We start from the raw sequence: 23,277 nt of genomic DNA, 5'->3' as shown, positions 1-23,277 counted from the left end.
TCAGTTCTGCCTGCCCACTATTCACAGATGTACACATGCACCTCTTAACTCTTGGCCAAAGATAAGTAGTAACGCACATGCTTTTCAAAGATTCTAGTCCATTCTCATCAACAACTGCAAAGGAGAAGAGAAAAGAACTGGAGGACCAGCTGTCCTCTCCTTTACCATCTCTTTATTTGCTCCTAACATCTGGTGCCATACTGTGGTATGTGAAATGGCTGTGAAGCCTAAAAGCCCTGGCACAGAGTGAAACAATCACAGAATGGGTGACCAGAATAGGCAGTTTTGCTTAGGTTTGTTGCGCTTTTAGCACTGTCATGTATGAACCATCTAGCAGAACAGCGTAATGGTTCTTTGAAGTGGAAACCTGCTTTTACCAGCTTTGTGGTCTTGCGGGTTTAACCTCTTGCATGAATTTTTCTTTCCCATTTCTTAGTGGTGCTTATGAACATCCTATGAGATGATGTATGTAATGCGCTTTAACACAGCACCAAGTACACTGCTTCTGTAATGAGCACAGAATTCCTGCTGCTGTTCTTGGTATTCTTTTTGTAGGATTTCCTGGAAATAGTATTAATAAGGTTTCAGGTGAGAGTGTATGTGATTATGCTACATACAAAAGAAGAGGTAAGGAGAAACTTGAATATTTTAGTTGACATAGAATTTCATTACATCTAATCTCGTTCAAAATAAGCTAGTGTTGTAAGTATTGACAATTTTGGTATTTTCATAGTCTAAAATATATGTTAACATTTTGAGCATAAGAATTACCTAGTTGAAGCTGGGTTTCATAATCCTAGCTACTCAAGAGGCAGAGATCAGGAAGATTGTGGTTTGAAGCCAGCCCAGGCAAATAGGTCGCAAGACCCTATCTTGAAAATACCAGACATAAAAAAGGCTGGTGGAGCAGCTCAAGGTGTAGTCCCTGAGTTCAAGCCCCAGTACCGGGAGCAAAAAAAAAAAAAGAATTACCTAGTTGATCCTGTAATCTTTTCTTTGACCAAATCCAGTGTCGTCATTTACAATTATATTTTCATGCATACAAAAATCACATTATGTGAGGATAAAGAAGACAAAATTAACAATTGGTAAGATATTTAAATATCAGCTTATTTTGCTTGAGAAATTAACTTGTGGGGACTGGAGGTGTGGCTCAAGTGGTAGAAATCCTGCTTTGCAATCATGAAGTACCTCAGTCCCACCAAAAAAAATAAATAACTTGCATATTGTTGAAAGTGAAATGTCAAAATAAATAGAATATTTATTTTAAAATAAGTTTTTTTTCTTTTTTCTTTTTTTTCTTTGCTTGTTTGTGAGGCAGAGTCTCAGTATTTAGCCCAGGCTGGCCTTGAGCTTGGTGAATCTCCTCAGTCTTCTGAGTGTGCCGCCATGCCAGGCCAAATAGGGGTTCTCAACATTACTAAGGAATTTCACTGGTCTAATTCCCTTTTGAAGATCCTGAATGCCATTGTATTACCATTTTCAAGACAGAATTATTAGAATTATGGAGATGATTTAGAGTTGATACCTGAGATAGGAATTTAAGTGTCTGTTAAGTATTCTTTTTTCAAAGGCCATTTTGAACTTGGATTTTCCCAGAAGAAAAATACTATTTTTAAAAGATCTGCACTAGAATAACCATAACTTGTACAGAACTTGGGTTCTGTTTCTGTTTACACACCTGTGCATACACACACGTGCTCCTTCCGTTTTAAACTGAGTTAGAAAGCAGAAGGAATCATTCCACATGAATAGGAAGATTCTTTTTGTATTTCATCAAGTACTGATCTGATTGGGGGTTATGTTTGAGTTTTGCTTAGTAATGTTGCTTATTCTATAATACATACAATAAATCAAGGGAAAAATAGGCTTGAACCCAGAGCTTGGGTATGTTTCAGAACTCACTTTTTAGAATTACTTGATACAGAATAGATGCTGTTGTTTTGAAAATTGGAGATAAATTGGTTCTAAATAGAGTTCAGAATATTAAATAATAAACACAAACATCTTTGGTGATTTGAAACTAGTAGAATTGAGATAAGCTTCTTCATATAATTAAGAATGATAGATTTACATTATGGAATAAAAACACTATTAAAGTTAGTGGTAAGTTAGTATTTCTTGATATAATTAAATGCCTGATGGAGCCAAACAAAATTATTGTGAGAATATTTGCTTCATGACACTCAGAGAAGGCTTTTTTTTTGTTTGTTTACATTTTTTATTAAAAACTTGATAAAAGTGCATTGTATACATTGTTCATTCTAGAATGGAGTGTTCATCAAATATTTGTAGCTTTTTCCTCAGTCCTTCCCAAAAAGGAATTTAGTTGGTGATATAGAATATTTGTCATCTACCAAATTAAAAACTGTAGATTTGTAAATGTGGCACTCAGAGAAATAGGTGCTATGAAATGATTTAAGTATGGCATGTGTGCACCTACTACCAGGAAATAAACTTCCTGTGTGTTGCAGTTTGGCAGCCATGCATCTTTAAAAATGTATTGAATGAAACTGCTATGGTATTGTGCATCTCTTTTCAACAGTACATCTTTGTGCCTTTAAGTGATTTCTTTTGCTTGTGAGAGGAGCCTGACCTATTTTCACAGGTATACTCGAAGTCATATGGGGTTGAAGTTAAATGGTAACACCCTTGAAGAGTGCAGTATTTGATCTAAAACTCATTGAAATACTAATTTGGTCCTTAACACCAATGAGGAAGCAAAATATATTATTATTTTGAAACATTTAATAACTTTTAAAATAAAAACTTGAGCCTGAGACACAATAATTTTTCTCATATTTTACCACATGTCAAAATAATTTTCCCCAATATGTATTAATAAAAAATTAAAATCAAGTATCAATTACTTTTAAAAAGTAAATACTTAGATGAGATGAAGCATCTGAGTGTCATGAATGAGTTTATGGAGTAACGCAACCAAAATCTTAATGCGTGGAGAGTAAGTTTTTAGAACCCTATAATAGTCAGGTCATAAAATTTGTCCTTTGCACAGTTACAAAGTTTCCTTAAAGTTGATAATAATACTTTATTTACATTGAATTATGTGTTGAAATGAAAAATAAATCTAAACTGAAGTCTTTTGCCCGTCTTCATTTCTTAAATTAAAATTTATGTGGTAAATGTGTACAGACAGTTCATTGGCCCTGAACATAAGACTTGAACCATTGATGTATGCATGCTTGTTATTGCATGTTAGTACACACAGTCCCTTACACAGCTTTTAATACAGTTTGGATACCTTTTTGTCATGTAATGCAGTTTTAAGAATTACTTTCTTCAGAAATTAAAAAAATATTTTTCGAATTCCTTTATGTGAAGAGTTTTAACTAAAACTTGTCCTATGGATGTAATTGGTTTTAACTATACATGCTTTGAGCAATTTACAGATTGCACACTTAAACAAAAATAGTCTTTCCTAGTGTAGTTTACGGTGACGATACCTGCCTGCCTTTTCCTTTGCTGCGTTGGCACAGGCATTGTGCTTATTTTGTTGTAAATGGTTCCAGTATTTTATCAGCTCACTAGGCTGGAACTGATGAGAGGTAATTAGGTGGCTGTATTTACAGCTTGAATAAGAAACTCGCCAGTGATTGAACACAAACTCATTGGGAGGGGGCACAGGATCAATTCTCAACTTGGCAAGACAGATTCCTACATACACATCCTCCAAGTGCAAACGACGGATACCTAAGGAAACTTTGAATATCTTTTCTGCCAGATCTCCAGAGAAAACATAACCAGTTCCAGAACAGAAGACAGGGTAACGCTCACTTGGGTAGAGGTCTGGTGGCATGTACCACTTGCTGTCTTTGTTTCGATTGGGTGCATATCCTCTCATTAGGTACCCAGTAAAATAGTTATGTCTAGGAGGCAGGTCTGGCTTCAGTAACTTATGTATTAAATATTCAGTGTTGACAAACATGTCACTGTCAGTTTTCATAACATATGGAATGTGTGGGCAGTATGTTGCCACCCAGTTCATGCCCATTAGTGTTTTAATAGTCAAATTATAGTATGTATCTAGGTATTCCTGTTGAATGATATCATGGTACTGTTTGCTCTCTTCCAGGATTGCGTGTTGAAGGTAGCCATTTATCTTAATACTTAGGCCCAGCAAAAAGATCCGTGTGATTTGGATACCAGGTGCTAAGCTTTCGTTGCCCCAAGTTTGTCGAATCGCCCTTCTAGCTTCTATTTGTCCAGGTTCTGCAGCAATTAGTAGTATTAAAAAAGGACTTTTCTCCTGGCATTTTTCAGGTTCATTGATAATATATTTGAAGTGGTAAGAATTTGGATGTCTAGTCCCCTTTTCACTGTAAATACTTCCATTGGCACCAAGTGTATTCTCCAGCCCTGTAACGCCTTGTGGTGATAGGTCTGTGTTGTTGGAGTTAGTTGCTGTTTGAGGCCTCAGAGTCTGAGGAACTGTTTCTTTCCAAATGTTCCGAAAGGAGCTGTGGTTTGTCTCACTTTTTGTAGAACGAAATCCTCGGAAAGTATATGTCACAGGGTTTTCTTTGAATCCAGCTCTACCTGGCAGCCAGTCATGATGATTGAAAAACAAAAACATAGCAAAAAGAAACACTAGAGACAGTACCCCAATAAGATGGGTACGGAACAGGGACCTCTTAGCATTCCAGGTCATCTTTGCAAAGCAGCAGTGTCTTCTCCTCCACTGAAGCATGTTGTAAATATCCGGTAATGCTATATGAGATTGGTGGTCCAAAATACTGTTTTCTTCTCCTGATTCAATACTATTCTTTGATCATCTTTTTCTAATTCAGTCACGTTGTGTCCCTCGCAGTCATTCTACAAAGATGAAGCATAAAGGCTTACAAAACGCCAAATCTCACAAAATTGTCTGAAAGGGACTCTGAAAACTAATGAAATTAAGGAAAATAGGAATTTCTTAAGCTGTGAAAATAGGATAACTCAGAAACAAAGCTTATAATTTATTTTATTTTTGTGGCAATAGAACAACATATCTGAGAACAGAATTAGTTTCTTTAAAAATACTTTTTTTGTGTGTGGCACATGAGCACTTTAAAGATGGTAGTGGATCAGTTTTTTCCACTTATTTGTCTCAGCAACTTTGGTCATTTGTAGTTTAATGATCGAAATTGAAGATTTAAAAGTTGTATATATGTAGAAGAGAAAAATGTTACTAGAATCCTGACAAAGGCTGTGTAAGAAGGCCTTGAGAGCAGATGGGAAATTTATTGGCATTAATTAAAATTGATTTGACACACCATCGATGGTATGGTGCCCGGTCAGTGGCCTTCTTTGTAAAATGGTCATGTATCAGTTGTGGGACAGACGGGGCAAGGTTGACTATGGCAGAGTTCTGTTAGTCACAGTTCACTGCTTGGCATGTTTCCATTGGCCCCTGCTGCGTTGAGAAAGTCAATGAGAAGATGCACCTGTCAAAACTAATTTTCAGGGTCCAGTAACTTCAGTGTAGGATTTTTAAACTGTAATAAATGTTTAACATTTGCAAGTGCTCTTTTTCTAATTTTAACCTTCCACTTCAAATAGGAAATATTCAGAAGTATCAGAAGATTACTGTCGTTATGTAGACTTAAGATCAATTTTAAAATATAGTAAGTAATTATCTTTATCTATGGTTTTGGCAAAGGACTATCACATACATTTGGAACAGTTTTTCTGGTCTTCTTACAAAATATAGTTAGTAGCTACTGTCATATCCAACTATGTAAAATCTTAATTTTCACCTATTATATTTTAAAGCATTCTGGAGTTGCGCTGGAATTTGCATGCAGAGTGCATTAAATTTGTAGGTGTTTTAGCAGCCCACCACTGAGAGCCCCAGATTTAAACAAGTTTGAAGTGTCAGCGGGGGAGGTTTTTGATGCCACATGTCAGAAACTGGCTAGTTTAAAAATGGTTTTTCAGTGTATAACACAGACTTATTCGTGTTTGTTCTTAGTTGTTTTCCTGTTCTTAGATTTTCTGGACCAAGAAGAAGGGGTAGAGGCATAGACTTAACTGTAGTTTGAATTTCAAAAGGAAGAGAAACTAATTTTGGGGAAAGGAAGGCTAATAAATGTATAGTTTTGATTTTTCAATTCTGTACTGAAACTTCATTCTTCAAGCAAAGGAAAACTAGTAAGATTTTAATATGGGAACATTTGTTTATTTCAACTTATATGTGTAATTGCATGTGTTTGTTTAGCCTGTGATATTGAGTAACGCGTGGTGAATTAAAAATTCACTCAACCTTGACATGAAATTTATTTTTTAGGAAAAATAGCATTCACATGTAAATCTTCTTACAGTTGCATAATTGTAGAGTAAATTTCACATACATAGTGCTAGGTACCTTGAAAATATTGATTGAAATTGTTAGATGTATGTGAATGAAAGTATTATTCTAGTAGCAGCCACTAGGAGGAGCAAGTAGGTGGGAATTTGAATTTCGAAAGTGTAACAGTACAGGCACCAGCATTTGACAATTTATAGTTTCTGACATTAAATAGTGCTTTTAGCAATTTTAGCAATTTATCTCAAACATAAAAAATTATTGAATCACTTTGATACGTATATATATATATATATATATATATATATATATATATATAGTGATTTTTAAAGATTGGAACTTGAAAAAAATCTAGTTTGCTACTATAGTCTACTTACATGAATTTTAAACTTACTATAATAAAGACCAAAGCTATTCTCTGTATCATAGTTCTGCCATGAGATAAGTTGGAAATATTGGTGCTGAACATTTCTGACTTAGGAGCTCAATATTATCCTGCCTGTGTATCAATAGTTGACATTCTGTTTAGACCAGGAAACTGCTTTTAAGCTTTTATTAGAAAATGATATATTTGGTATATACTAACAACCCCTCCTGTAAAGAGACTGGTAGATTATGAGAGGGAGCGAGGTTGGGGGAGAAGAAGGGAGGGTGGGAGAGAGAGAGAGAGAGAGAGAGAGAATGAATTTAGAAGGAACAAAAGTTACTTTTTAAGTTTTTTTAAAAATCTGTATCACTATTCCAAACATAATGTAGCAGCTTTCTGTTGATAAAATATTTAGAATCTGGTTGCTGTCTAATTACTTACATCTTTTACAAGTGTAAATTTATGGTTTAAGAAGCAATAAACATAAGGTCAGATATTTGAATGAATGTTTGAGTAAAAGACTGAAGAAGTGAATCAAGGTAACTATTATAGTAATAAGTTACATTATTTTCATGAAAACAATATACCCAAAGTGATCTCCAAAGTGCTTCTTTGTTACAGAAGAGAGTAAATGATTACATTGTAATGTAGCATAAGTACATAATTTTGGGCTTAATATAATTTTATAACACTGTGTAATGGAGATACACCTTAATTTAAATTTGATGATAGTTGTATGTTTGTAAATATTCATCTGTAGAAACTTGAAATCCATGTCTACCTGTTTGTTAATCTCCCATTGATAAATGAAACTCATGTCTGTAGCTTTAAAATTAATTGTTGAAAGTTCTTCAGATATTTGTCATAATTTTTCTGTTAAAAAGAAAATAAAATTGAAGTAAATATTTCTCCTTTTATTAAATGGCAAAATTACTCCCCACTTTAATGCTTGCCTTAATTTTTGAGCAGTGAGAGCAAGTTAAGAAAGCCAAATATCTTAGCATACAAAATAGTTTTGCATTTTATGTTTTCAGAATGGAAATAGGTTTATCTGCTGTACTTACGTTTTAATGGTATTTTCAAAGTTCAGGAGAATAATAACACTGTAAAATGTGGCTCACCACACACACACATGCATAGTTTTTATCATTTGATTTAGTTTTTTAGAAAACTCTAGATTTAAGTGGTTCTTTAACAGAAAAACTTCTACCCTTTGGTTTGGTGACTTCACATTGATAAAGGTACCACAGGGACTTGGTTTTTGTAATCACACGATTTTGTTTAATATTGTCTGGTTTTTAAAAAATCCTATCAGGATAAAAATTCATGTTTATGATTGAGAATTGATGTTGGGCTTATTTAATCTTAATTCTGGAATGCAGTGCTTATGTATCTTAAAAATATTTGCCTTTTACGCTTAAAGCGATAGTCCAGTGAGTTGTAGGAGGCTGAGGAAAAAATGAAGATCCTGATAGGTTTGTAAAATTTTAGGAATATCTTTGAGTTCTTGAGCTCTGAATTGCCATTCTGATGAGGATTGTTGCTAAAATAGTTCATTTGGTTTATCTGTGTCCTGTATACACACAGTGGCAGGAATTCATTACTATAGATTAATGCAACCTAGAAGCACACCATCTACACTTGTATTTATTTTTTGACCTTGTATTGCTCTCAGTGGGTATTTTCATACCAAAGTATTTTTAGGTTATGCTTTTGAATTTCACTCTAAAAATGATCTCCGGGAACAATTTTAGATTTGATCATTTAGAATAGTCTGTTGCTGAAAATAAAAGCTTAGTATTTCAAATAGGGCAATTTTTACCAATTTTTAAAATATCTCTTTGTTTAAAGTTATGATACTGTAATAACATGTAACTCTACTGTGGTGTTATGCTGTGAATAAACTCATACAACCTTATGTGATCCTATACTAATGTTTTCCTTTTAGGATCTTCTAGCTCAGTAATAGTTAAAATTTTGTTGATATACTTTTAGATTATTTATGTTCATTATATTTATTTGGGGAATAGGTATTGGAGGGAAGATTTCATTACTATAGGCTGTTAAGATTTGTTTTAAAAGCTCATAATATTAAGATCATATTTGATACTATTTAATGTAATTTCACTGCATTGTCTACTGATAGCCATTTTAAAGAGTGCTCTTTAATTTACTAGACAAGGATTCAATCTGACCTAATTTGGTAGAGGATCGTTATGTTTTCTGGAAAGGGCTACAAATCTTTTTTTAAGTTTATTTTCTCAGAGAATCCTTTAAGTACATCTAGTTACTATTTGCTTTTTCCTCTGTCTCTAATCCAGAATTACTCCAAGCTACATATTTAGTTGAATAAAGCAGTGATAGATGTTTTTAAAACATAACAAAATTTAAAATCATGTATTTAGAAACCCTTTCATAGTTTCAAGGGCAGTGAACTGTATGAACTTGTTTATCAAGTATTAGTGCCTCCAGGCTATATAAAGCTAACACATTTAAACGAATATCATACACAAGATATCAACATACCTTCCTTGGTCAGGCCATTTATGTGGAGAGGATTATGCCCACTGAAAATACTTTTGGCACGCCATCACTTCAGCAAAAAAGATGCTATCGAACATGCGCACATCCCCCAACAGTCTGCCTCCTGCGATTGCTTTTCACAGTATCCAAAGTGTCCATCTGTCTGCCTTTCTTTGAGTTACCCTCCTTGTTCATATGGGTCCTAGTCTTCTGAGATTTTCCTTTTCTTTCATTTTCTCTTTCTTCCTTTAAACAAAAGAGTGGTAGTTGTCCGTTGTATTTGGAGCACTGTTGACTCTTCCCGACAGTTGATGCATTGAAGCTTTTTACATCTGCTGTTTTCCTGGCTGGACAATGCAGTGCTGTGTTCTTTTCCCAGTATCCATATTTCTAGTGATAACACTGAGCTGCAATGTAAAGCGGCAGAGCCACAGTCTAGGGCTTTGGTTGTATTGGAATAGAAAAGAATTTACCTCTCTTCTTTCGTTGTTGCCTGGCAGCTGCAGAAAGATTTTTTGAGCAGTTTTCCTGGGGTTTTAGTCTATATAATATGAAATCCACGGTTCCTCAGCTGCTGCACAGGCAGGCAGCAGTTTAAATGTGGGCTTGACAGATGCTCTCTCTGACAGAGCAGAATTTAACGTCACTGCTTGGCTGAATCCCACGTGATTGTTTGCATTCATTTTGACTAAAAGCCTAAGGTAGGGAAGAGGCTTAGAAATTTTGCTTCTATGTGATAAATTATATATACTCAGTAGAAGTGTAGTGATGAGTGAATGATATGAAAATGGTATGATTATGAAATGAAGGGTTATGATTTTTTTTACAGCTCATTTCCTTTTTTTTTTTTATTAAGGGATAGGCTTTCTAAATATTTTCTGTCTTAGGTGGTGACTTTTCTGTTTCTTACAAGGATCTGTGGGGCATAAGTAATCTCAGCTTTTATATGTAGGTTGCTATACATTAACCCCTTATGTGCATTCCTGCTCTTGAAGTGATTTTTTTTTCTAAATTTGCTTGATTTTGCTAAAGTCTGGTTAGTACTTTGTCTTCCATCTGTAACTTAGAGTTTTCTCCCCTATTTCCTGCAGTTTTTGTAAATCAGCAGCAGTGAATCGCTTCTTGAGTGATGGGACGGATCTCCTTTTGCTTTACAGTTCTTAGGGTTCTTGAAGGCAGTAAACTTTATTTTAAATCACCTTTATTGTCAACATTTTTTTCCTGCAAATTTGCATATGTATTAGAACAAAGACTCCAACTAAATAATATAGTTGATAATAACACGTGTACGGATCTTCTTGGTGGTGGGATTTTCCTAATTCTGTTTACTTATCCTAATAGTTCGTTTGGCTCTGTACATTGCCATCAAGCAGATTTTGTAGGTGCTAGATTCTGAGTCCCTCATAGGGTGGTTTTTTGGTATCTTGTTTCTTTTTTTCTGCAAGAACACTGGGGTAGGTTATTATTTTTTTAAATAGCTTTTCTCAGTTTTTCCTTTATAGACAGTAACTCTTAGAAAGTTACTAGTTTTGGAGCTTATGCTATATGTTTATAGCTGTACATACCTGTTTTCCACATGATGTTATTTCAAATGAATAAAGATTTATGTTTTCTCTTACTATTTAAAGTTTTTTTGTCCTAATGTTTTTGAGTTTTGCTGATGAAATGTGCTTTGTAGTTTCAAGAACCCCGTTTATTGTGTGATTTATAAGGAACATTAAGCGTGAGAGAGAAAAAAGAAAGTCACCAGTATGAAACTTAAGGCCTAGAACTTTAGCTTTTCTTAGTTGAATTTTGGAGAGAGAGGACTAAAACCTAAGTTCCTTGATATTTAGTCCATATGGTCACTCAAACTGCAGGACTCACACTTTTTGTTGTTGTTGTTAATTAGACAGAGTAGGCAAGAGAGTAATGTTTATGAACCTACTTATTTTCCAGAAGTAGAAGTGGATTTTTCTAAGTGCGTGTTGAACTGTTGATTCCTACTCTAGGATTTGACTAAGAGGTGGGAGGCCCTGGCCGTTTATTGAGTGTGCTATGTGAGCTGTGATATAAATGACCTTTGTTCTTCATGATAGTTTATTTTAACCCCCATTTTAAAAGTGAAGAGCCACTGCCAAGAGATGTTAATTAACCCAAATACTAGCCGATTAGTGATAAGAAAGAGGCCTAGCTGAGAACTTTGAAACAAGACCATCTGCATTCTTATAATATGTTCTTAAACATTAAACTACATGACTGCCAGAGAAACCGTGAGGAGTTTTTCCCAGTGCCAACGCTGTATACCAAGGAATCATTAACACAGTTATGAATGAATACTTATATTTCACTTTTTCATTAAATGCATACTGATCCACTACTATATACTAACATTTACATTTAGGCACAGGTTATTAGATATTGGACCATGAGGATGATTTAAGCACATTCCCCATCTTTCTGGGAAGGATGAAATTATTTTTACCAGTTCTTTTTTTAAATTAAAAAAATTTAATCGCTACATAATAATTGTACATATTTTATGGGGTAGGGTATGGCATTTCATACAAGTAATGATCAGATCAGAGTAAGCTGGCATATTCATCACCTTTGCCAGTTCTTCTGAGTGGCTCTCTTTTAAAGTCCCATGGGATTTATAATGGCTCTAAAGTGTTAGGAGAGCTCATGGATAACCTGCTCATTAATGACTCCTTTCAGTTTTAGGTTGAGGCCTTGAATTACCAGTGAGCTGTTTTCTTAACTGTGCTTGCTATAGAGCAAGTGTTCATACAGCAAGAACACTCCTAAACATCACTAAGTAATGGTACTAACTAATGTGTGCCAGGCACAGTACACAGTTAGCCAGAATGTATACCAAACTTACAGGTACCTCTGCAACTTACTTTTTAAATTAAGCTGATAAACTTTACATAAAGTACAGAAAAACAGTAGATGTGAGATAAAATTTCCTCTACTGACTTTTTCTAGCCATGTTTCTAGTCAAGAGAAATGGTAAAAATCTTATGCTAGGCAAGCTTGTCCAGGTTCTTTCTTTACTTTCTTTCAGCATTTGAATTCTATGGTTAAACTAACTTAGTAAATACGACAGGTTTCTTTGTCAGACTCAGCAAACTGGCAGCTACTTTGTTAAGCTTTACAGTTATAAATGGCTTGTGATTGTTACTTGTGTAGGTCTACTTTTTAATCTTACAACATATGCCTGGTGGAAAAATATGCATCCATCACTGTGCATTATGGCTATAAACTGTCCAGCTGATTGTAGGATTTTCCTGGGAATGTCTAGAAGAACTCTTAAAGAGCTGGAATTTAACAGTGGGCTTTGTAATTTCTCCTAACTCCTAGTTTCTGCTGGGTGTAGACATAATTATTTCTCTTCATATAGTTGGTAGTTTTTGGATGATTATTACATGATGAATCAGATCTAAACTTGCTGCTTAAGTTGCTCACTATCCCATAGTAATTCCTGGAGTAACGTTATCTATTATTGTGTAAAAGTTCAGCTGTATGTCCTTGGTAAGAAAAAGATAGAGAAAGGAATGGGGAGAAACCAAACTTCAGACACAAAGCAGCAAATATTCTTGAATAATATGAGCAGGGAGATATAAATATGCTCTTCCCTATATTGCTTTCCACTCCTGTTTGTGTTTTAGTATGAGTAGCTAACCCTTAAATTTAGGCACTTGTTTCAACTGGTACTCATTAGTATCAGACAAGATTCTTAATATTTTGGTGTAATTTGCACCATACCACTCTGAAAACTGCCATTCGACAATATTCTCTAGAGACTGAGGTCTGTAGAAAATGTTTGCATAGTAATATTTGGGGCTTTCTGTGACCCTTTTTTTTTATTGAAAATTAAATGCAGTCTTGACTTTAAAAAATTTATAATTAAATACAGTTTTTTATTACATGAAAGATTTGGATAAGTGACTTTTAATTATTTAATGTTAATAAACAGTTTCCCTTTTTAAAGAAAAATTGTTTATTAAGAGTTTAAAATTTTCCTCCAAAGTCCATTGATGATATATGAACGGGTTTTTACCTTTCTTTGAACTCACAAAGGAAGAATTGGGCCAATTGCAAATTAGCAATCTCAGAATGACCACAAGAGTCAGTGTTTGCCTGTCTCACTTTTCTCCCTCAGTCTTCACTGAGTTGTGTGGCAGATACTCATGCTGTTAGGAAGTTCTTTTGACTTGAAAGCAAAGCAAAATTTGTCTCTTTCAGAACTAATTACGGACCCTTTATCTCTCTTAATTCATACACACTATTATCGATCTGAAAGGAAAATAAAAGCATTTAAAATCAATTGTTTGGCAAATACTTAACTATCCTATCCTCGTGTGTTCTTTGGTTTCTCAGTAACAGAGACGCTCTTGATTAGAGCCGTGGTTCTCAAGAGGGCACCACTGAGAATAGTTCTCCCTAGTAGGCATTGTAGAGCATTAGGTGGGTGGTGTAGGGAGGGTAGTCATCCCATACTGTGGGGGTAATCCTTGTAAAATAGTAAGGCTGCTTCTATGTTCAGTAGGACTAGGACTTTTTTTTTTTTTTTTTTTTTTTAAGATCTAGGTTGCCTTAGCCTCCCATGTGCTAGGATTACAGGTGTGCACCATGCTTGGCTTCTGTAGAACTTCTTAGTGTTTCATTATATGTCTTTGTATGTGAAAAACCTTTAATTAAATGAACTTAAAACATCATTGTGATATAGTGAATATTTTGAAGAGTTTTAGCATGCTGAATATTCTAGGAATATAATTAGAGTGTATGTCAGGGAAAGTTTGTACTTTATGTTGCACTGAACTTTGCCAGTAGTTCACCATTTCAAAAATTTACATTGCTGCATTGGAGGTGTGGCTCAAGTGGTAGAGCACCTGCTTTGTAAGCAAGAAGCCCTGAGTTCAAACCTCAGTCTCACCCGCCCCCAAAAAATTCATGTTGCTTGTGGCAGTAATATTTTAGTAACCGAATCACCAATACAACATAACAGTCTGTGTACAATTGTTGCATTTAATATGTTTTTATATGTAGGTATTTGCATATGGTTAATCATGTTTGGTGTAATCATGTCTGAGAGTTAAATATTGAAATACATATTTTTATCATAAATTTCTGTAAACGTTTTACCTTTAAGAGTATGTTTTTTAACAATATATACATAGGTTGATTATATTACCAGTTTATTTCATTTCAGGTTGTTAGAGAAATCAGCATAAAGAATTTCTTTTATTTAGAGAGTGTGTTGCTTAAAAAATGAAGGACATGAATGTAGAACAGGCCGAGTTATGGGGAGGGTAGTAGTGGGAGGAGGAGGGTAAATGAAGAGGGCAAAGGAGGGTGAATGTGGTTGATGTACTTTCTATACATGTGTGAATATGGAATATTGAAACCTGTCAGAGTCATTTTAAGAGGGGGAGGAGGAAGTGGGAGAACAATGGAGGTGATGAACCAAACCGGGGTACAATATATGCATATATGGAAATGTCACAGTAAGCCCCCTCCCAACCTTGTACAGCTGTTATAAACTAATAAAAGTGTTTATAAAAAAGAGTGTGTGTTGAATTTGATAGGGTTGGAAGCCCCTGGGTCAGTTGAGTAAGTTGTTTCAGGCACCTCATACTCCACACCCTGCAAATCCAACACACTGCTGGTATTTAAAATTTTAACATTATTAATTCATGACAAAATATACCAAATTTGTAAATTCATGTAAATGTAAAAAACTCCTAGAACTTCACAAAGAAGCATAGTCATCAAGTATAAATTATTAGTATTAGGTCATATTTCTTATTGAAATAGCTGTAGTAGATAAGAAAAGAAATTGTGTTAGAAGTAAGTAAATAGAATATTTTTCCCAAAGGGATTTTTTGAAGAAAAAAGGGAGCAGTTAGCCATACTTGATTCTAAATTCATGTGGCAATCTTCTGTATGACTCATAGTCTAGTTAGATATAGGGACATTACCATAAAGAAACTTTGCAAAACAAAACAACAACAACAAAAGACATGCAGAGGTTACAGCATTATTGAAGTGGTGATGTTTGACTTGAAGGTTTGACTTTTTTTTAATCTCAGCTTTGAAAGAGGTTGCGTAAGGGGTTCACTTACATTCAGCAAATACACTGAACATCTTCTTCTGTGTAAGCTGTAGGAGGCTGCGAGCTACATCAGTAGGCTCCTTTCTTTCATGGAATTGATAGCCTTAAAGAATGCATTGATCATTATAAAGACAGCAGCATAACTAGAAGTAAATACTATGTGGTCATTTGATTTTATTTTCTTCACATATAAACTCTCGTGTGTAGTTGGTTGTAGCACTTAAGTTCCGCTGAGTTTTGGTTCTTTCCAGTTGTGATTAGTTTTTATATTCTTTTAATTTCTCACACAGTTCTAATGTTTTTTAATCTCATTGATATAAACAAGATGAGGTCTTGTAGTTAATACAGTTGAGTTTTAGTGAACCAAAGTTAAAAAATGAACATTTTAATAGTTTCATCTTCATTTTAGTTCCTTGATTATTTATTAACATACTGAATCTGCTTTTTCATTCGTTTCCTGTAGTTAACTTTTGACTCTTATCTACAGTTCTCTGACTTTTCACATGCTTCATATTTATTTACATCTCCAGAATTTATAATGTTCCAGAACATTTCAGTTGACTTTTAGGTTTTGGATTTTTTTGGTGTACACCTGTGTATGACTGTGTTGTTTCAAGTACCGATGTGTACATACACATCTGTTTTAATATAACTTTCCCAGAAAATTTATTGAATCACACTAAATGGGAAAACATTGAGTGCTTTAAAGTTTATAATATTCTTAATATCGATATTTCCAGTAATTAAAATTGTGTAGTTGTAATACCAAATAACCAAACTAATACCTACTTTGAAAACATACTTTTGGTGGAGGGAACTAGGCAGGGGAGTACTGTGTTTTTATTTACATGGAAAAAAAGAATACATTTATATGATTATTCCATTACACTATCTTTGAAGAAACCCATATTGGATTATGTCTTTAGATTTAATCCATTAATAACTTTAAGATGGAACTGTAATGGTATTTTTCCAGGGAAAAGTTATTATTTATATTAGAAAAATGGAGTCAGAGCACATTTGGACCTTTGAGGTCATTGGAAAAGCTATTTTCTTCATTTTACAAATGAGGTAACTATACCCCTGAGTGGTTATGATTTTTTTTAAAGGTCCACACTTAACTGTGGTAAAGCCAAAGGTAGAACTTAGAACTCAAGAGTTCTAACTCAAGTTTCTTTGTATTGGTTAATACTGCTTCTTGTTCCATCCATGTGTTTGTTGTTTTAATTCTTGGACCCATTAAGCTACATAAAGCATTCTGTGGATCATCTCCCTAACCCCTGGTACTGTAAAAATATTCCTGTCAGTTTTAAGTGACGAAAGATAGTGCTTTTATTAAACCTCATATAAAAGAATCGTTCATTTGTCCCAGAAGACGTGAAATGATTATAGACTTTACTATTATAAGAGACCTATATACAAACGTACATGCTTTGGATTGTTGGTAATTACAGTTCTTTTTTGGGTGGTACTGCGACTTGACTTTTGATAGGCAAGCACTCTACCATTTGAGCTATACCCTACCTAGCCCTTTTGCTTATAGGTTATTTTCCAGATAAGAGTCTAATGGTTTTGCCCCAGACCAGCCTAGGACCATTGTCCTCCCACCTGTAATCCCTCTTAGCTCAGTGATACATGTAAAAACTGTCCTAGCATGGCCAGATATTTTAGAATATGTTTAGTGAATCCATGGAGATTATTTCTATGGTTCCCCTATACTTGTTTTGGATGGGGGGGTGGGACTGAAATTTGAACTCAGGGCTTTGCACTTGGCAGGCATTCTACTGTTTGAGCTATATCTCCAGTCCATTTTTCCCTGATTATTTTGGAGATGAGGTCTTGAGATCCTCTCTATCTGCCTCCTAAGTAGCTAGGATTACATCTAGTTCCCTATACCTTTTGAAAAACAATTTTTAATCTAAGTTTATTTATACTTCTTTCTCTTTTTGTGTGAATCATTCACTGTTAAACCAGTTTAATTTTCAGGCAAGAAAGCATTTTGAATGAAGAATGGAAAACTGGTATTAATTTAGGTTTTTAATCAATGAATATCTTGCTTCTTTATACTGTTGCTGATTGGCACAGTGTATTGCAGTTTTGTCTGTGAGTATGAAGAAAATGAATATTATACTCCCAGGTCAAAGTTTTAATTACTTTGAGTAGATTTGGATATGAATAGAATATTTCTTTTTCTTCCATTGAGATTAAAATACTTTAGGCATTTTGTATTTCAACTCTCAGAAACCTACTCACCCCAGCTTAAATAAACTTCTGTTTGTTTCTCTGAGGTGCTCCGTGATTACTCATCACGTTTTCTGACCTGTACTGAGGTTTCTGGCCCTTTGTGCACATAGCAAAATAAGCAAGGCTCTGTATGTAATTCAAAGGCTCCATGTAGACAGTATCTGCCTATCTCAGTATGGCTTTCAGACTTTAGGGACAGAATCTCATTGGGTAAATTCAGTTCTTATGATTGTCACTTGTAGGTATGGTGCAGCACTTCTGAGCAAAGGGAATATGCTCTGAGTTTGTTTATGCTTCATCCGTGAATGCTAACGTTTGGGTTGGTTTCACTCTTTGCCTACTGTGAATAAATTTGCTACATACATTAGTGAACCTGTTCAAGTCCCAGCTTTCAATTCCTTTTGTTAGGAACTCAAAAGTAGAATTGCTGAGTCTTGGTAATTCTGTGTTCAGTATTTTGAACTGATATACTCAATAGCTGACACATTGCATGCTAGGACATTTTACGTTCTTTCCTGCTTTGCATATGTGCTCCAGTTTCTCATCTGTATTTGTTATTTTCTGGTGTCACTTTTTGTTGTTATTGTGTTTGACAGTAACCATCTTAATGGATTTGACATGGTGTCCCATGGTTTTTGGTTTGCACTTCTCTAAAGAGTAGTGATGATAGACATATTTTAATGTGCTTTGCCCATTTGTATATACTCTTTGGAAAAACGCCTATTCAGATCCTTTGGCCATATTTGAGTCAAGTTATTTGGGAAGTTACTGAGTTGTATAAATTCTTTACATATTCTGTGCATTAATTTCTAATCAGATACATGATTTGCAAATACTTTCTCCTGAGTTTCCTTTTCAGCTGTGTTGATAGTGCTCTATGATGTACAGAAGTTTTTAATTACACAGTCTAGTTTATTTACTTTTTGTTTGTTGCCTGTGTTTTGATTTCATGTTCAAGAAATCAGTGCCAAACCCAATGTTGTGAAGCTTTTTTCTTTGAGTTTTATGGTTTTAACTCTAAAATTTAGGCCTTTGATAATTGTTTGAATTAAATTTTATTTATGGTATAAGGTAGTGTTCCAGCTTCATTCTTTTGCATGTTAACATCCAGATGGCCATATATGCGTGAATTTATTTTGGGGCTTTCTATTTGTTTCATTGCTCTACATGTATGTCTTTTATGACAGTACCACACTGTTTTAATTACTGTAGCTTTTGTAGTAAGTTTTGAAATTAGGAAGCTTGAGTCTTCCAACTTTGATCTTCTTTTCCAGGATTAGTTATTTGGAATCCCTTGAAATTTCATGTGAATTTTAGGTTGGGTTTTTCTGTTTCTGGTAAGCCATTGGGATTTTGGTAGGAATCAAAATTAACCTTGACTAACTTTGTAGGTCATTTCAGGAAGTGCAGAAATCTGAACAATATTAATTCTCCTAGTCCAGGTGCACAGATGTGTTTCTAGTTACTTATGTCTTTCTTTCAGCAATGTTTTATAAATTTTAGTGTCCAAAAGTTTTGCTTTATTATTTTAATGCTATTGTTAATGGTATTGTTTTCTTAACTTACTTTCAGACTGTTCATTATTAGTAGAAATACACTGGTTTTTGTGTGTTGATTTTTGTATCCTGGAACATTGCTGAATTTGTTCATTGTAACAAATGGTGTGTGTGTATATAAACGCTAAGGTTTTTTACATATAAATCCTGTCATCTGCAAACAGACAATTTTATTTCTTCCTAATTTTATTTCTTTTTCCTAATTGTTCTGGCTAGTCCTACCAATAGTATGTTGGAGAGAAGTGGCAAAAGTTCTCAGTCACAGGAGAAAAAGCATCCAGGTTTTCACCATTGAATGTGATTTAACTATGAGCTTTTTCATAAATAACCATGATTATGTTGAGGACATTTTCTTCTATTCCTATTTCTTGGATATATTTTTGTTTGGTTTTAAATCGTGAAAGGGTATTCTGTGACATGCTTTTTTTGTACCAGTTGAGAAGGTCATGAGGGTTTTTTCCCTTTATTTTGTTAATGTGTTGTTTTATACTACTTTGATTGGTTTTTGTATGTTGGAACACCCTTTCTAGGAGTAAATCCCAATTCGTGGTATATAATCCTTTTAATATGCTTTTGAATTTAGTTTGCTAAGTCTTATTCTTATACAGAGTATGTTTCTCTATTGGAAAGATGGTTTAGCAATTATTTGTCCTTGTTTTGGTCACCCAAGTGAACATATACACATGAGCATACACAAACACACATGACCATATGGAAAGCGACTAATTACTGTATTTATAATGTAAACGTTCGTTCATCACCCGTTTCCTTCATTGGACTGCAAGCATCATGAGAGACAGATTACTCTGTTTTTGTTCTTATTACTTCACTCTTCGTGTGTGTGTGTGTGTGTGTGTGTGTGTGTGTGTGTGTGTGCGTGTGCGCGCGTGTGCACACGCGCAGGGGGGTTTGAACTCAGGGCCTTGTACTTGCTCTACCACTTGAGCCACATCTCCAGTCCTGCTGCTGCATTTGTGGTTTCTTATTTGGTTCGGGAACAGTCTTGATAAATGTATGTAGATGAATGGATGCTGTTTAATTCATGTTATAATCCTGTGTATTTTTGCCACCTTCATTCAAAAGATAAAAGTAGTTTATTAAATATAATGATAATGGGTGGAAATTGTAAGGCAAATGGATGTGTCTTACCTGGTTTATACTGATTAGCAGCTGCATTTATAATAGTTCCTGAGGTCAAGCAGCTTACACTCTGGTGTGGGAAGCAAACAATAGGTAATTATATACCATAGTGAAGTGGTATCCAAAAAATTCATATGACTTTAAGAGGTCTGCCTTTGGGAAAATCATTAAGTCATAAGGACTCTGCCTTCAGGAACAAATTTGTGTCTATAAAAGGCCTGGAGGGAAGTAGCTCAGACCCCTTTTGCCTGCCTGCCCACCTCCACATGAGGACACTGACGTGGAATTGGAGCATCCTTATCAGGCCCCAGGGATTCTGCTGCCTTGTCCTGGACTTCCTTACCTTCAGTACTGGGAATTTCTTAGTACTAAGAAATGGACTAAGACATGAGAGATTTGGTAGAGATCTGTAAGGAATGTTGAGAGGTCACAGGGGAGAAACATTGGATTGTGTGAGGAGGAAAAATGCAAGAGAGAAACTAAAGATTGCTGAGGGAAGGAAGTGTTCAAAGGAGAGGCTACCAGTGGAGTGTAGTGGTTAGGAGTATAGACTTTGCAATGCAAAAGGCTTAGGCTTGTTTTGTACTTGGTGGTTGTGTGTCCTGGGACAAGTTACTTGGATTTTTAGCTTAATAGTTTTCATCTGTAAATTAGGTATAACATCTACACTCAGTCGTTTTGAGGTTGGGCAATGAGAGAGAACGTGGCCCAGACATGTAAGTAGTTTCTTATCTGGAGACAGTTATTGGACATAGGAAAGAAAGAAAGCTGTTTATTTACCACTATTGGGGTTTGAATTCAGGGCCTCATGCTTGCTACGCAAGTGCTTTACCACTTAATTGACCTCACCAGCCCTTTTTTGTGTTGGATATTTTCAAATAGGCTCTTGTGAACTATTTGCCTGGGCTGGCTTTGAACCATGATTCTCCTGATCTCTGTCCTCTAAGTAGCTGGGATTACAGGCATGAGCCTCCAGTGCCTGGCCAGAAGATTACTTATCAAAATCCAGAGCCCTATATCTGCATGTTTAAAGGGAGTGAGCACTGTGCTTTATATGTATATTAACTGTTTTCTGTGTTAGCAAGCATTGGGTACATATGGGTTTTTTTCTTTTTTACTGTTTGTGTTGGTGTTTTTTTTTTCTTTTCAAGAAAAAGCAGGTTTTCCCCTCTACTTAACACAACTTGTCAGCTCTTTTGACTGTTTTTGTGCTGATACCTTTTCTTTTTTCCTGACTGGGTGATATTTTTTTCTTTCAGTCTAAGTATATTGGAAAATAAAGCACTATCAGTCTATTCCATATTACTGCCAAATTTGCAGTAATTTGTGTTTCTTAATATATGTGGATATACTGCTGTGTAGGTTTTGAAACTGCTTCACCTTTTTGTCTTTAAGGTAGTTGATGGGATTGGTTATATGGTTTCTGGGGCTCCTCAGGCAATGGCTTACATACTTTATTTCAAAGTAGTAGAGTTGAAAAGTGAATGTGCTTTTAGCTATTAGTGTTATCTAGAGAGTCCTAGAAATGGCTGTAAACTAACAGCATGATTGCTAGTGATCTTTTCAGGGTTGTCTCAAGAAGTCCATAGTCTGTTATTGAATTATAGCTGTTTAACTGTGCATGTCTGGGTGCGTGTGTATATGCTGACTCCAAAATTAAGCAAAATTATAGTGACTTGGACATCTCAAAATTTCCTACATCCAAGAAGACAACATTAGATAAAAAATCTTGTTGGCAACTGACAGACATTTAACTTAAGTAAATGAGGCCAAAATGTGTATGTGGAGTGTGTAGAGTGGTGAGATGGGGAATTTTAATGACATATGTAATGAAGAGTGGTTGGGGTAAAGTATTCCTTGCAGGGTACTAGAGCTAGATAGTAGCTTTCAAAAGGGAGGTAGTAGTCTATCCTTTTCTTGAATTTTGTGCTTACTCTGACTGTCTGCTTAGGAGTTTTCTTCATGAATCAAGGGAGGTGATCGTCAGTGAGTCTAACCCGACTTCCTGGTTTATCCTCATTGGTTTCTGATTTTTTTTTTCTTTTTTCTTTTTTTTTTTTTTTTTGTGGTACTATGGCTTGAATTCAGGGCCTACACCTTGAGCCACTCCACCAGTCCCTTCCCCCCCCCGCACTTTTTTTAGATGGGTATTTTTGAGAGGGTCTCACGAACTATTTGCCTGGGCTGTCTTCGAACCGTGATCCTTATCACTACCTCCTGAGTCACCAGGATTTACAGGTGTGAGTCACCAGCGCCCAGCTGATTTCTTTTGTTTTTTAACTGGATTCAGTTTGGTCAACATTTGTTCAATGCCTGTTACGCTGTAGACACTGGGATTACAAAGAAGACTAAAACCAGGTCCTCCAGTGTGACCTTAGAGACAAATATAACTAGAAAATGTTCTACCTTGTCGTGATGTTCACTTTAATGACAACTCACCTTGTTTTACATTTAATTTTTCTTGAGTGTAATTTACTTGGAGAAATATGATTATAAGTAAGCCTGATGAGTTTTCACAGAATGAATACATCCATGAAGTCAGCACCCAGAATAACTCAGTGTTAAGTACAATAAACTCAATAAATGCATGAGTGTCTTGCAAAAGGATATTTTGCTATCCTCAGATGCTTTATTTTTTTCCCTCTTCAAGGAGTTTTTGCTAATTACTGCTGGCTGTTGCTTCTTTCAATAATAGTTTATGTGATATTCTGACTGGATGATAGGAATACCATTGTATTAAAAGTGAAAACATTTTCTCTGTTGCTACTAATTTTTATAGTTTTTTAAAAATGCTGTGATGTAACCTGTTATTCCAAATGATTTTACCATGTAAAAAAATCTCAGTTTTTGAAGAGAATGTAACATAATTAAACATTTTTTTGGTAATTTTTTTTGGAAATATTTCTTGTGATGCTAATAGTGATTTTTATTATGTTTGTGTACCTCATCCTGATATTTGTCAAATTTCCTTCTGTTGAGTACAACTAGAATAGAATCTCCACAGATTAATAGTTGTGAAATGTACATTACTGCTTTCTATGTGTAT

The 23,277-nt window shown here is 34.9% G+C and overlaps 2 protein-coding genes across 3 annotated transcripts in view; one reads left to right on the top strand and one right to left on the bottom strand.

Moving 5' to 3' along the window:
* The window catches only part of Cdc73 (cell division cycle 73), a 108,216-nt gene that overhangs the window by 52,013 nt on the left and 32,926 nt on the right, over positions 1 to 23,277 (top strand). The gene's annotated exons all lie outside the window — the stretch shown is intronic.
* B3galt2 (beta-1,3-galactosyltransferase 2) lies at positions 647 to 9,899 on the bottom strand. Its single transcript, XM_020157839.2, has 2 exons — positions 9,198 to 9,899; positions 647 to 4,833 (listed from the first exon to the last, which is right to left on the bottom strand). Exon 2 carries the CDS (start codon positions 4,706 to 4,708, stop codon positions 3,440 to 3,442), a length of 1,269 nt encoding a protein of 422 aa, XP_020013428.1. The 5' UTR covers positions 4,709 to 4,833; positions 9,198 to 9,899; the 3' UTR covers positions 647 to 3,439.

This window comes from Castor canadensis, chromosome 11 (assembly GCF_047511655.1).
Source record: "Castor canadensis chromosome 11, mCasCan1.hap1v2, whole genome shotgun sequence".
NCBI classification, from domain to species: Eukaryota; Metazoa; Chordata; class Mammalia; order Rodentia; family Castoridae; genus Castor; species Castor canadensis.
The sequence above is the reverse complement of the archived record's forward strand: the minus strand, read 5'-3'. Positions and strand labels throughout refer to the sequence as shown.

Bases quoted from the DNA above. Each gene is read 5' to 3' on its own strand.
- B3galt2 (XM_020157839.2), bottom strand. From the start codon at position 4,708: ATGCTTCAGTGGAGGAGAAGACACTGCTGCTTTGCAAAGATGACCTGG.